Source organism: Pristis pectinata, chromosome 8, assembly GCF_009764475.1.
Source record: "Pristis pectinata isolate sPriPec2 chromosome 8, sPriPec2.1.pri, whole genome shotgun sequence".
Classification (NCBI taxonomy): Eukaryota; Metazoa; Chordata; class Chondrichthyes; order Rhinopristiformes; family Pristidae; genus Pristis; species Pristis pectinata.
Window position 1 is genome coordinate 74042358 of NC_067412.1, and position 12649 is coordinate 74055006.

The 12649-nt window shown below is 38.0% G+C and overlaps 1 protein-coding gene across 4 annotated transcripts in view; it reads right to left on the reverse strand.

Annotated features, from left to right (window-relative positions):
- dlg3 (discs, large homolog 3 (Drosophila)) overlaps positions 1 to 12649 on the reverse strand; it is a 212469-nt gene that overhangs the window by 25061 nt on the left and 174759 nt on the right. For all 4 annotated transcript variants that reach the window (XM_052020918.1, XM_052020917.1, XM_052020919.1 and 1 more), the window contains 3 exons: positions 12151 to 12265; positions 7489 to 7665; positions 1727 to 1802 (listed from right to left, as the gene is read on the reverse strand). In XM_052020918.1, the coding sequence (XP_051876878.1) occupies positions 1727 to 1802; positions 7489 to 7665; positions 12151 to 12265 (368 nt within the window). The remainder of the gene's footprint in view (positions 1 to 1726; positions 1803 to 7488; positions 7666 to 12150; positions 12266 to 12649) is intronic.

The window sequence follows — 12649 nt, forward strand, 5'->3', positions numbered from 1 at the left end:
CCTGGCTTACTTCCATGGGATCATATCCTCAATGCTTTAATTTCAAATAATTGTTCTCATCAATGTCTGATTCCATCTTATCTCTGTAACCTCAGCCTACATGGAGTTCCAGGTCAGATTTTCAGCTTTCTTACTCTTCCTCTTGTGCTTATCCTTATCAATAACCATGGTAAACATTCAGCATCGTACCTGGATTCTGAAAATCCTTCTGAGCCTTTCAGTCTCATGAACTCTTCCCGTGTTCAAAATCATTAGTTTTCAAATCTAACATAATCTTTTTTTTATTTTGATCACTGTAACAATTACTTCTCTTATTTTTTCCTTCAAAGGCTGCTCAATAGCCATTTGCTTCTGATTTTAAGTGCCTATGCTTCACTATGTTAAAGGGGTTTTGTATGTGCAAGTTCTTTGATCTATCACTCTCACAGATCCAATAGACATGATTAAATCTTTGGCCTTTCATCTGTGAAAAGCAAGTTTAAAAACAGATCTGGGAGAAGATTCTTTACCTTCAAATGATAACATTAACTGTAAGATATTGGAATCAAAATCATGGCATTCAAAATGCTACTGGATGTTTGGCTACGTGAATTGGAGTATTACAGATAAGCTTGATTGGCCTGGTATTCCACTACAAGACCACCTACCAGGTTTGAGTAGACTTGTCTGCCAGAGGGTCAGTACATCTGTCAGAGAGGGTTAGTCCAAGGCCATACTCCCCATCCATTTGGTTGCTCTTACCCTTGTGACTGACTATCTTAAGTTCCGCTTTTATAATTGTTTATTCATAATCTGGGATTCTCTCTTTACTCTGTATGGGAGGTGTACTTCTAATCTTAATTTTGGCTCTGAGGTAATTGTTAGAAAAATAGCCAGCTCTGAGAATTACTGACTGCAAGGGTGATCTTTAATGAGAGCCTATGAGATGTGTTAGAGTGAGAATGAATGAATAAATATACATGTGAATAAGTGTACCAGAGAAGAAGTGTGCAAGGCTGGGCATTACAATGAATGATTGTGAGAATGTGGATAAATGTGAGCACCTATTGGCACAGTCATGTTTCACTGATGCAGGGTTAATGATTTCTTGTATCTTAGGCATCAACAGCTCAATAACTAGATACTGAAACAGAACACTTTCTGCTCCCAATTTCAAATTGTTTAATTGCACTTCTGAACTTAGAGGTTTCACTTAATTTTTTGTGGTGGGAAAGCAACAGAATGAAGAACCGAATCCAAGTGCGAGCATGAGACTGTGCGTCAAATCCAAGCTGAAGCACGGGACAACTCGGAGGATCACAGACTGCTAAAAAGGTAGCAAGGCATTTTATCATGAGGGATCAATGCGTTCATTACAGCCTCCATCAGACGAGGCTAGTCAATCCATGCTTACTGCCCCACAAGGCTAGATGCAAGTCACTAGAGGTGGCTTCAACTGGTCCCATCTGCAAGGCTACTCTAACATTTACTCATTCCATCCACGCATCACAAGCAGATGTACAAGTTGTGAAAATTCAAATAAACTTTTGCAGACCTTGTGGAACATTATCAATTGATCTTTCAGTTCCATTTAATGCTGTTTTACTAACCAGGATACAGATTAATGCAACATTAATGGGTCTGGGAGACGGTGATGACGACACTCAGTCTAGCAAAAAAAAATCACAAACTTCCTATATTTCTCACATGCTGGTTATCTTCATTTGTGTTTGTTTATTCAACTTACCCCTTTCATTTCAATTACTCCAGGACGGGCATGGAATTTTACTGTTTTTAATCTTGCTCTCTCTTTTTTTTCAACTCTAAGAAATAAAAACACAAAATATCAGATATCTGTAAGTGGAGCCCGACTAGACATTACTACTTAAGTCAAGAACACTTCATAGCCAGTCTCAAGGCCACACAGAAAAATTCGCAATGCAAAATGGACAGCTCTTGAAATTCAGGAACATTGAACCATATAGCACTCTTACCCGTATGGACCAAAGACTGACTATCTGTGAAAAAATTGAAATAAAACCCGAAAATGCTGGAAACAATTATGAGGTTAAGCAGCATCTGTGGAAAGAGAGAACTTGAAACATTAATTTGTTTCTCTTTCCACAGATAATGCCTAAGTATAAGACCAATTCAACAGTTTGTAGAAATGCACAACAAAAAACATACATTCATTTAAATTCCACTTTAATTCTGCAGAATTTTCTACCATATGTGAAGAAGGTTGCTACGAGAAGCAAGAGATGCCAAGTGAGGTGCCAGATAACTGGAAGACAGCAATGTGATACCTTTTATTCAAGAGGGCAGGAGGGATAGCCTCTAATGACAGTGGTAGGTAGGGAAGTTATGAAAAAAATCCTGAGGGACAGGTTTAATCTACACGAGGAAAGGCAGGGATTAGTCAAAGACGGTCAGCATGGCTTTGTAAGAGGCAGATTTTATCAGACCCATTTGACTGAACTTTTCAAAGAGGTAACTGTGTGTATTGATGAGGGCAACAAAGTTGATGGACTTTGGCAAGGTCCGAAATGAGTCTGTACTTTCTCTATAACTGCAACACATTTTTCTACATTCTGTTACATTTTTCTACATTCTGTTATTGTTTTCCCTTGTACTATCTCAATGCACTGCTGTAATGAAATGATCTGTATGGATGGCATACAAAACAATGTTTTTCACTGTACCTCGGTACGTGACAAAAATAAACCAATTTATCAAAAGCTTAAAAACCAGTAGATCCAGGGCAAGTTGGCAAATTGGATCCAAAATTTGCTTGATAGCGTGAGAGTTTTTTTGTATTGGTAGACTACTAGTCAAAGACTTCCACAGGGATTGGTGATGGGACCCTCCCTATCTGTTGTACACATTAACCATCTGGGTGCGAATGTAGGAGTTATGATTAGTGCCTTTGCTGATGAAATGAAAATAGGTGTCATTGTTAATACTGAGGGTGATGATCTTGGACAGAGCAATGGCAGCTGGAATTTAATCCTAATAAGTGTGAGGTCCTATGTTTTTGGGAGAATTAATAAGGGTAGGATATACACAATGGACTGTGGGATCTTGGTGTACATGGCCAAGGATCCCAGAATATGGCAGCACAAGTAGACAAGGTGGTTAAGAAGCCAACTTGGATACTCATCTTCATTAGCCAGGACACAGAATATAACAACATAGGTTAAGGTACAATTTTAAAAAAACATTGGTTTGGCCACAGCTGGAGTACTGTGTGCATTTCTGGTCATCTCACTACAGGAAGGACGTGATTGCCTAGAGTGGGCGCAGAGGAGATTCACCAGCACGTTTCAGTTATAGGCTGCGTTTGTTTTTCCTGGGGCTGAGGCAACTGAAGGGTGACCTGACTGAGATATACAAATATTATGAGGAGCACAGGTAGGGTAGATAGTAAGAAATTTATTTAAAGAATCTAGGTTAATGGGTGTTATGAGATGAGGGAAAGAATGAGTCCCAGAAGAGAGCCCCACAGGATACCAGACTAACAAGCCAACATTTACTCCCATGCAACTTCCTTACTTCTAGCCAGTTTTTAAATCCAATTTGTAAGAGATTTTAGCAGAGGTGTCCATGGCAGAGAACACAGGTTTAAGGTAAGTGGTATGAGGTTTAGAGGGGATTGGGAAGAAACTTTTTTCACCCAGAGGGTGGTTGGAATCTGGAATGCACTTCCTGAATGTTGATGGTCAGTGCGGATTCAGTGGGCTGAAGGGCTTGTTTCCATGCTCATGTCTCTATGACTGAGGGGGTGCTGGAGTCGAGTATTCTTACTATATTCAAATATCAGATTGAGCACTCGAATTACCAAGGCATAGAAGACCACAGGCCAAGGGCTGGGAAATGGGATTAGTACAGATATGTAATCTATTGTCAGCATGGACACAGTGAACCGAAGGGCCTCTTCCTGTGGCTATATGACTCTTTATAAGACAGAACAGCTAAGCTAAGTCATGATTATAGGTGCAATTGGTGTCACCGAATACAGAAGATGCCGGAATTACTCTTAGAAGAAACATAGTTTGAGGTTAAAGCTGATAACAAGCTGTTACATGAAATGGGGATGCAGAATCAGAAAATCATAGGCAGGTCCAGATTGGTCATACAAATTGGCTGACAAGTTGTAAATAAGAGCTGGAGAAATTTGAATATGGAATTAAAGGGAGGGTAATAAAATGAAATTAAAAACTGGCTAGAAGCAAGGAATCTGGCTGGGAGTAAACACTACTTTATTAGTCTAATTGGAAAAAGATATGGTATCCTATGGGACTCCCTTCCAGGACTCATTCTTGTCCTCACTCAACACCAGGAGTTGAGGAAAATGATGCTATTGATCATTTTAAATAATGGATGAACAGTGGAGAGCTTCTTGATATTAATAATGATCACAGTTCTGTGGTCATAAATCACCAACACATTTTTATGCACCCCTTACGGTACATGTCTGCTTTAGAGTTATGTACGGTGCCCATTAGCAGTATAGCTTTTCATCTTAAGTGTCCTGGACTCTTGGCAAACTTGCCAGGTGATAAAAGTGCTCTGTCCTTTCCATCTCGTGTCATCTTTCCACGAGGGAAAGTGTCAAACACATCTCAGTCATCTGCTCTATTCACGTATAAAGTGCAGATGGTCTTGTTTGACAAATGTCTCCTCCTGAGGCCTAGAAAGAAAATATTGCATGAAAGCTCAATGCTGTTCTGACCTTCAGAATTAAAGGGCCTGGAGGCTGCTGGCAAGTCAATTCGCAGCAGTTGGCATAGCTTAGCCTGTATGTTTGCAGTGAAGCTGAGCTGACAAAGACAGATCTCTGCTGTGGAGGTGTCATGTTCTATAAAGACAGGTGCTCAATCGAATAACGAAACTTGTAAGTGCATTGAAAATGTCTGAACTTGACGATTTTGACTGCTTGCAACCTGCTTTTTACCTGGTTAACATGACAATGGAAACAGTGAAAAATATTCCCATTTGCACAACCATACAGGCTGCAAACAGCAATTCAGAATTAATTGTTAACACTTAAGAAAAATTATGCTTAACATAAAAGCATGAAATCGGGGCAAGAAAATAGCATGCAAAAAAGTTCAGTGCTAAAATAGGTAAATACACAATGCAGAAAAAATTTTTTATGTTTAAATACTAACAACCATGCTTTAATAATAATAAAAACTGGCTATGCTAGTTGAGTAGATTTTACTTGGATGAAAAATGAACTGCTCATGTAGCCTCATTCAAAAGTCATGAGGTATAGTCTGAATCTTCATCTGATTAAGTTTACAGTTGAAATACAAGGGGTGCTTACCCAAAATGGATTCTTCTTTTTGCCCTAAAAATTACCTATGAGAATTTGGAACGCCTACAGGATGGTGCTCTGTGTTTTCACATGATGCATGCAATTACCAAGGGCCTGGGTCACCAATTATATCATTAGAACAGCATACAAATTTGCAGTTCTTTTTTGAAAAAGGAAACAAAACATCTTGGATTTATTCTTGAGAAACTTCTCTTACAGACAGTATGTTATTGTTCAATTTGAGGCTAGATCTGAACTAAACCTTTTTTATTTAAGAGAAAGGGTTTTGATTTACGATAATAAACTGTTAAAACCATTACAGTACATTCAATGAAATAACATTTAGCAAGATGGAGAAACCATTTTTTTTTCAGTGAAGTAACTGGAAACATTGAAAATATTAGGCCAATTTCATAAGAAAATGATAAATATCTTGCACTTGTATTTTTCCATTATCATAGGCAAACACTTAATAGAAAAAATATTATAAAACAACAATTAATACAGAACTCCAGAACGAAATATTAGGATGAGATGATGAAAAGCTTGGATGGAGATATGGTGGAGGGTGGAAGATTGTGTGAAGTGTGAACAGCAGCAGAGCTTAGAGCCGAGAAGGCTGCTCATGGTAGAATAAATGGAAATGGGATCTATGAGAGGCCAAGATTGGAGGAATAGAATGTTTTTGGGGGAGGTTGCACAGATCGGGATCTTACTGAGGAAGGAAGCAATCTCTTATGATGAAGAAAAAATGGGATTGGTAGCTCTATTTATAGTTGGAATGAACATTGATGTTGCAAATAATCTGCCTGCTAGAGAGTAGATCCTGCTAGAGAGTAGATAAAATCAAAATCCAGGGAAGCAAATTTGAGTTTGTTGTTACATAATGACTAATGGGATTGGGAACAAGAGAATAGCATGGCTAGAGGATACATTTAAAGACAGGAAACAGAAAGCAGGAGTAAACAGTTGTCACTTTCAGGTTGGTAAGCTATTTATTAGTAATCTGCCACAGGGACCAGTACTGGGCTCTCAGCCAAGGACAATCCATGTTAGTGGTTTAGATGAAAGGACGGAGTATAATACAGCCAAGTTTGTTGATAACATAAAGCCAGGTAGGAAAACAAACAGTGAAGGTGACTGAGAAATATATCCGTAAAGAGATACAGTCAGGGTAAGAGAGGAAACAAGGCGGCAGCAGATAGAAAATGATGTAGAAAAATAAAGCGTTGTTAACTTTGGTAGGACTTTGACATTACTGACTTTTGAGAACAAAAAGAATATTTTTAAGTTGTGAGGGACTAGCACACAGGATTATCCAAGAATTAACTTGGAGATATAGCAGGCAATTAAAAGGACAATTAATATGTGGTCTATATTACAAGGAGGCTGGGATTAAATTAAATTTTTTTTTTAATTTTAAATTTTACTTACAGCATGGTAACAGGCCCTTCCGGCCCAATGAGTCCGTGCCGCCCATTTTAAACCCAAATTGACCTACCCGTACGTCTTTTAGAATGAGGGAGGAAACCAGAGCACCCGGAGGAAACCCACGCAGACACGATGAGAGAAGTTTTGTGGAATGCACATTGCTTTCTTGAATCATGGAGAAGTGTGCACATTTTTACTGTCCGTACCAGAGGAAGAATAAATTTGCCTTGGAGGTACTGTAGCACAGCTTCATTAGAGTAATTTCTGGCATGAGAGGCTAGAGCATGATGAGAAAGGGTAGGATATGCCAGTACACAGTGGAGTTATGAAGAATGTTCAGAACATTAAGGGAAATTCTGCAATCCAGCTCTTCATGTGAGGAGCAATGCTCATTAAAATTGCCTTCTGGGAACTGGCAGAGGCAAGTTATTATTTAAGTGTAATTAGAAGATATTCTTCATCTCAGAAAGTTATGAATGCCCAATTATTGACTCTATTCAAAGCTGAGAATGATAGTTTTTTTTGTACACTCAGGAAAAGCCACAAGTGGATTGAGTAGGAAGTGGGCATGAAGTAGAAGATCAGTTCTGATTTTACTGAATGATGGAGCAGGCTGAAGGAATCACAAGCTCGATTCTTGCCAACATTATGTCCTTCTGTACAGATTTGATAGCTTCACTGCCCTTTTGGGAAAGGGAAGCAAACAGAAAAATGTGATTCAATTCACTGACATTTCAGCAGAAGAATTTTTTACTTACCGTTTCTTGCTGGGTATGACACCAATCTGCTCACTTTCACCACGAGGTGTAACAAGTCGTGCTTGCCACCATTCATCATCAGAGGCATTAATGACATGTAAAATATCACCATACAAGAAGCTCAATCCTTGGCTCGGCAGACAACTGTCCTTGGTTCTATCATAGTCAAAGAGAGCGCTGAGAAAATGATACAAGAGAAATTACAAGTTCAGAACACATACAGGAAATTATGCAACAGTTACAGGAGAAATTAGCTAATACCTATAAACGCAGGGCAATGGTACACTTGGGAATTCTGTCCATGGACTCTGGAGGTCAGCCCCAATGAAAAATAACTAATTATAGCCAGCAGTCTTTATGGGCCAAGATCAACAAGAAAACATATTCTCCAAAGGCTTGAATAAAAAAAATATACTGAAGCAAGATTCTGAGCAGTCAAGATGCAGAGAAACAACCATGACTACCAGCCTCACCCCATGCTGCCTACCCTAACCCTGCCACCCCCAAGATAATCAAGCACTTCCAGTTGGGAACAGTGCTCATATGAAGAATTCCTCAAAACAAAGAATGCCATAGCTCACCATATAATTGCACAACTATAAGCTCTAATACACTATAAATTCAAATAATAACTTGCTTCTGCAGGTTCCCAGAAGGCAATCTTGATGAGCACTGCTCCTCACTAGAAGGGTTGGATTGCAGAATTTCCCTCAGGGTTCTGAGCAGTACATTCACGTAAAGCAGAACATTGGTTAAACCAAAATAAAGTTCCCTCTGGAAGTCGCATCAAGCATTTAAGGTTGATTACAGTACAACTAGGGATACAAAACACCACGTCAGATAACATTGCACCAGTGTGACCTTTTCATGATTCCTTTTTCTGAGAATTACTACTACTGAAGAATGTTGCACGGTGAGAAGACAAAAAAACTTCATTAAGCTTGGGGCATAAAGCTGGAAGAATGGGAATGAGTTGTTCAGCCTTTCCAACTTGTTCCATTTTTTGATTACATCCTCATTTATCTTTATCCCATCCACCTGTCTTGCACCCTCCATATGTTTGAAAATTCTTGTCCAACAAAAATTTATCACACACTTTTAAAATTTCAGTTGATCAGATGTGCATACCAATCATCAAAGTAGAATTGCTTTCCGGTATCACCCCTGAACAGGTTAGATCTAACCCTAAGAGAAATTCCACCTCATTCCAGACATTCTACACCAAGAAGAAATAATCTTTGCCACATAACACCTTTAATTATCTCAATTAGATCATTCCTTCAGCTCGTATGTTACAGGAATCTTTATCTTAACATTCAAAATGAAAGCCTCATCTGTTCAACTATGCTCATAATTAACCCATTCAGCCCTTACAAATCTGCACTGGAACCCTTGTAAATACATCTTTTCTGAGGTGTGATGCCCAGAACCGAACATAATGGCCCAAAGGAGTCTAATCACATTTCCAAGTGTCTGTTACAAAATTTCCACATTTTTGTACTCCATTGCTCTTGAAGTAAAAGTTAACTTTCCTTTAGTTTTCATTATAAAAGTATATTTGTATCCGTCCACTAATTTTGGGTGATTTCTGGAGTTGAAGCCTTGATTGTCTTTGTTTCTTCAGTTCCCAGCTTCACACAACTTAGTAAATAGAGTCATAGAGACGTAGAGCATGGAAAAAGACCCTAGTGCCCACTGAAACATCAACCACCCATTTACACTAATCCTGCATTAATACCCTGTTTTTTTTTCATTCTCCCTGCATTCTCATCAATTCTCCTGATTCTGTCACTCATCTATAGCCAAGGGCAATCAATAGTGACCAATTAACCTACCAACCTTACATTTTTGGAATTTGGGAGGAAACCGGATCACCTGAAGGAAACTCAAGAGATGACAGGGAGAACAGGCAAACTCCACATAGACAGCACCTGAGGTCAGGATTGAAACTGGGCTTCTGGCCCTGAGAGGTATCACCTCTACCAGCTACACCACTGTGCCATCCTAGATATTCTAATCCATCCTTCTTGCCTGGACCAATAGTTTCCTGATATGAAACACTATTTGCATTCTATTACCATTCACTTAATCATAAGACCAGAAGAAATTGGAGCAGGAGTAGGCAACATGTTTCCATGATCTTATTGAATGTCACCACAAACATCTAGTGATGAAAAATTCCAAGATTCACATCCCTGAGTGACGAAATTTCTCATCAGATCCTAAAGTCCTAAATGAATGACAATTAATTGGAGATTATACCTGCAAAGTTGGGAGACATTGCTTAACTACCCTGATAAACTCTCATTCTTAACTACAAGGAGTATTGGTCAATCCTAATCAATCTCTTGTCATGGGTCAGTACCCTCATTCCAAGAATCAATCCAGTGAACCTTTTTGCTACACTGCTTCTACGGCAAATTTAATCCATCAGTATTCCTTTGCAAGTTTCAGATCTTATCTACACTATTTACAAACTTAAATATATAGCTCTTTATTTCTTCATCTGTTATTCATAAATATAGCAAAACAAAAACAAATTCCAAGTACAGATAGACCCACGTAGATACCACTTATTCACATAAATACCCCCTACTTTGAATACCACCTCCTACTTAATTCAATAAAAAATTAAATAGGTTCTTTTAAGAACAAATGGACTGAGAAAACTTGTGAGTAGGTTATGGTTTTATAATCATTTCACTCCAGAAGAAAATTGTGCTTAAGGAATGTGGACAGCTGATTCCTACATTTAAAAAGATTAAAGCAAACTCATGGAACTATAGACCAATTAAGTTGTCAGGGGCAAAAATATTTATGGATTCCTGGTTTAAAGATATCACAGGGAAATACCTAGAAGATGAAATTAATTAAAATTGTCACTGATTTCAAAAGGGAAGGCCATGTTTGATCAACCATTTTTTTGAAGTTAATAGACAAGGTAGGCAAAGTTAAAACAATAGATACAATGCATCTGAATTGTCAAAAAATCTTTGATAGATGTATCAATATTATGGACTCTTGGGAGGACAAGTGGCAGAGTGACCAGCTAGCTGGCTACAATACAGAAAACAGAGGTGGCAATAAAGAGAGAGGTTCAGACGCAAAATATGGGAAGTGGTGTAGACATGGAAACAGTATTCACTATTTATATTACCTCAGGCATTGGAGTACAATTTAAAAATCTGGCAGGCAAGGAGTAAGACCGCAAGAAGTTATAAAAAGACAGGTAATAAAGTTGCAAAATAGTGTGAGATTATAAAAGATCAATTTAGAAAAATGTTGAGGGGTCATGTTTTGGCAGGAAAAGGAAGGACACTCATTCAAGATCTACACTATGAGAACCACCAGAGCAGTTTGATGCACAAATCAGTAAATGTGCTAATGCAAAACTAGTAATGTCACATAAGAAACAGCGAGATTCATTCCTGGAGTAATAAAATTGAAAAGCAATGACGTTACATTAAATTTATTTAGGTTAGACCATGAATAAATATTATAAAGTAGAATATTATATTGAAAAATACAAAGTTGCAAAAGAAAATATTTATAGGAATGATACCAAACCTGAGAAGTTATACCTCTTAGGAAAAATTGAAAAGATTCTAGAGAAGGTCTCTTCTCTAGAAGAGGTGTGGCATAATAAAAGTCTTTAAGATGAACAAAAAGTTGATAGGGTATATGAAGTGAAGATAATAGCAATGCCGTGGTAAACAAAGTAGGAGCCATAAATATACTCAAAAGTAAAAAGGAATTCAATAGAATTTTACTAGAGTGATGACTAAAGTGTGGAATTTGTTACCACAAAGAGTTGATAACTTTGAAAAGAAATTTGATAGAGGTAGAAGGAAATGCTATTAGATTAGATGGCGGCTGAGAGAAAGTTCATTATAGCACAACTACCACCATTTAGTTTATTTGGGCATTTCTGTATGTTAACTACACATGTTTACAATGAGTTGAGACAGTGTCAGAGAGGAATGTTGTTACAGAGATTGACAGAATTGAGAAAATACAGAGTACGAAGATTAGCTCAGACACTTATAAAGTCAGTTCCTCAATAGTCTCGTTCAACTTTGGACAATGGCCTAGGAAAGAGATGGAGTTGGTAGTTGGTGAATGATTTTGGCAGGTACATAAAACAATGGATTCAATCTTCTAAACACTTAATTGGATATTTAAGATTAATCTTGGGGTTTTTTTCTGTCCTTTAAGTGGTACGTGCCTATTTGTACATTAAAACTGATCTTGCAGAACCCAGCAGTTGAAGAAACAAATGGGAAATTCGAATTGTTAAAATGGTAAGTAATCAGACAAAAGCCATGTTACAAATTCATTCATCAATACTTCAACAATGCAGAGCTAGATTTCATTTCATGACGCTAATGATAACATGAGCAGATAAATTAATTGATAATTCAGTGAGAAGATTTTTCCCCATTCAACAAAGTCTTGTCACTTTTATAAAACTTGTTCCCAAATGCACTGCCTATCATTACAACAATGTGTAGCATTTCTGTGCTAGCACCAACTCAAATCCACAATAAGATAAATGATCAGCTGGTCTTTTTATTGATTGGTGGTTACTGTAAGCCTTGTCCACTGGGATCTTTCAAGTACATCCAATGGAAATTAACCATCTCCACTGTACACTGAACTTACCGGACATAAAGTGAGCGTTTTTCACTAGTCCGCAGGGAGCCAGATCCAGAGCTCATACTGCTGTTCATCATCTGTTCCCTAAGGTCATGGATTTTGGACTCAAAGCGGCTGTACTCTGCATTAAGTAAAAAAAAGAACGAATTATGGATTTGTAGTAGAACGGAAGCAACTTGAATTGACAGGGCCAGAGATGAGAATATTTAAATAAACTACCCACAATCCCTTTATTGGGACTTTGCTCCTAATCTCATTTAGCTCTATATTGAAGGCAGCTGGGCTACTGCCAAAAGATAAGAAAGTAACAGAAAGTTAAAGTATTTTTATGATGTAGGAATATTATTACAGATGCCAACCTGCAGCAGTAATTCCCCAAGTGGAAGGCATCATCAGCTACAGCTCTATTGTTATATTCATTTTCAGTATGAGCTTCATCGACAGTTTACTACCCATCTCTAAATACCCAAGAAGTGGTATGCCACCTTCTTGACGTACTGAATTA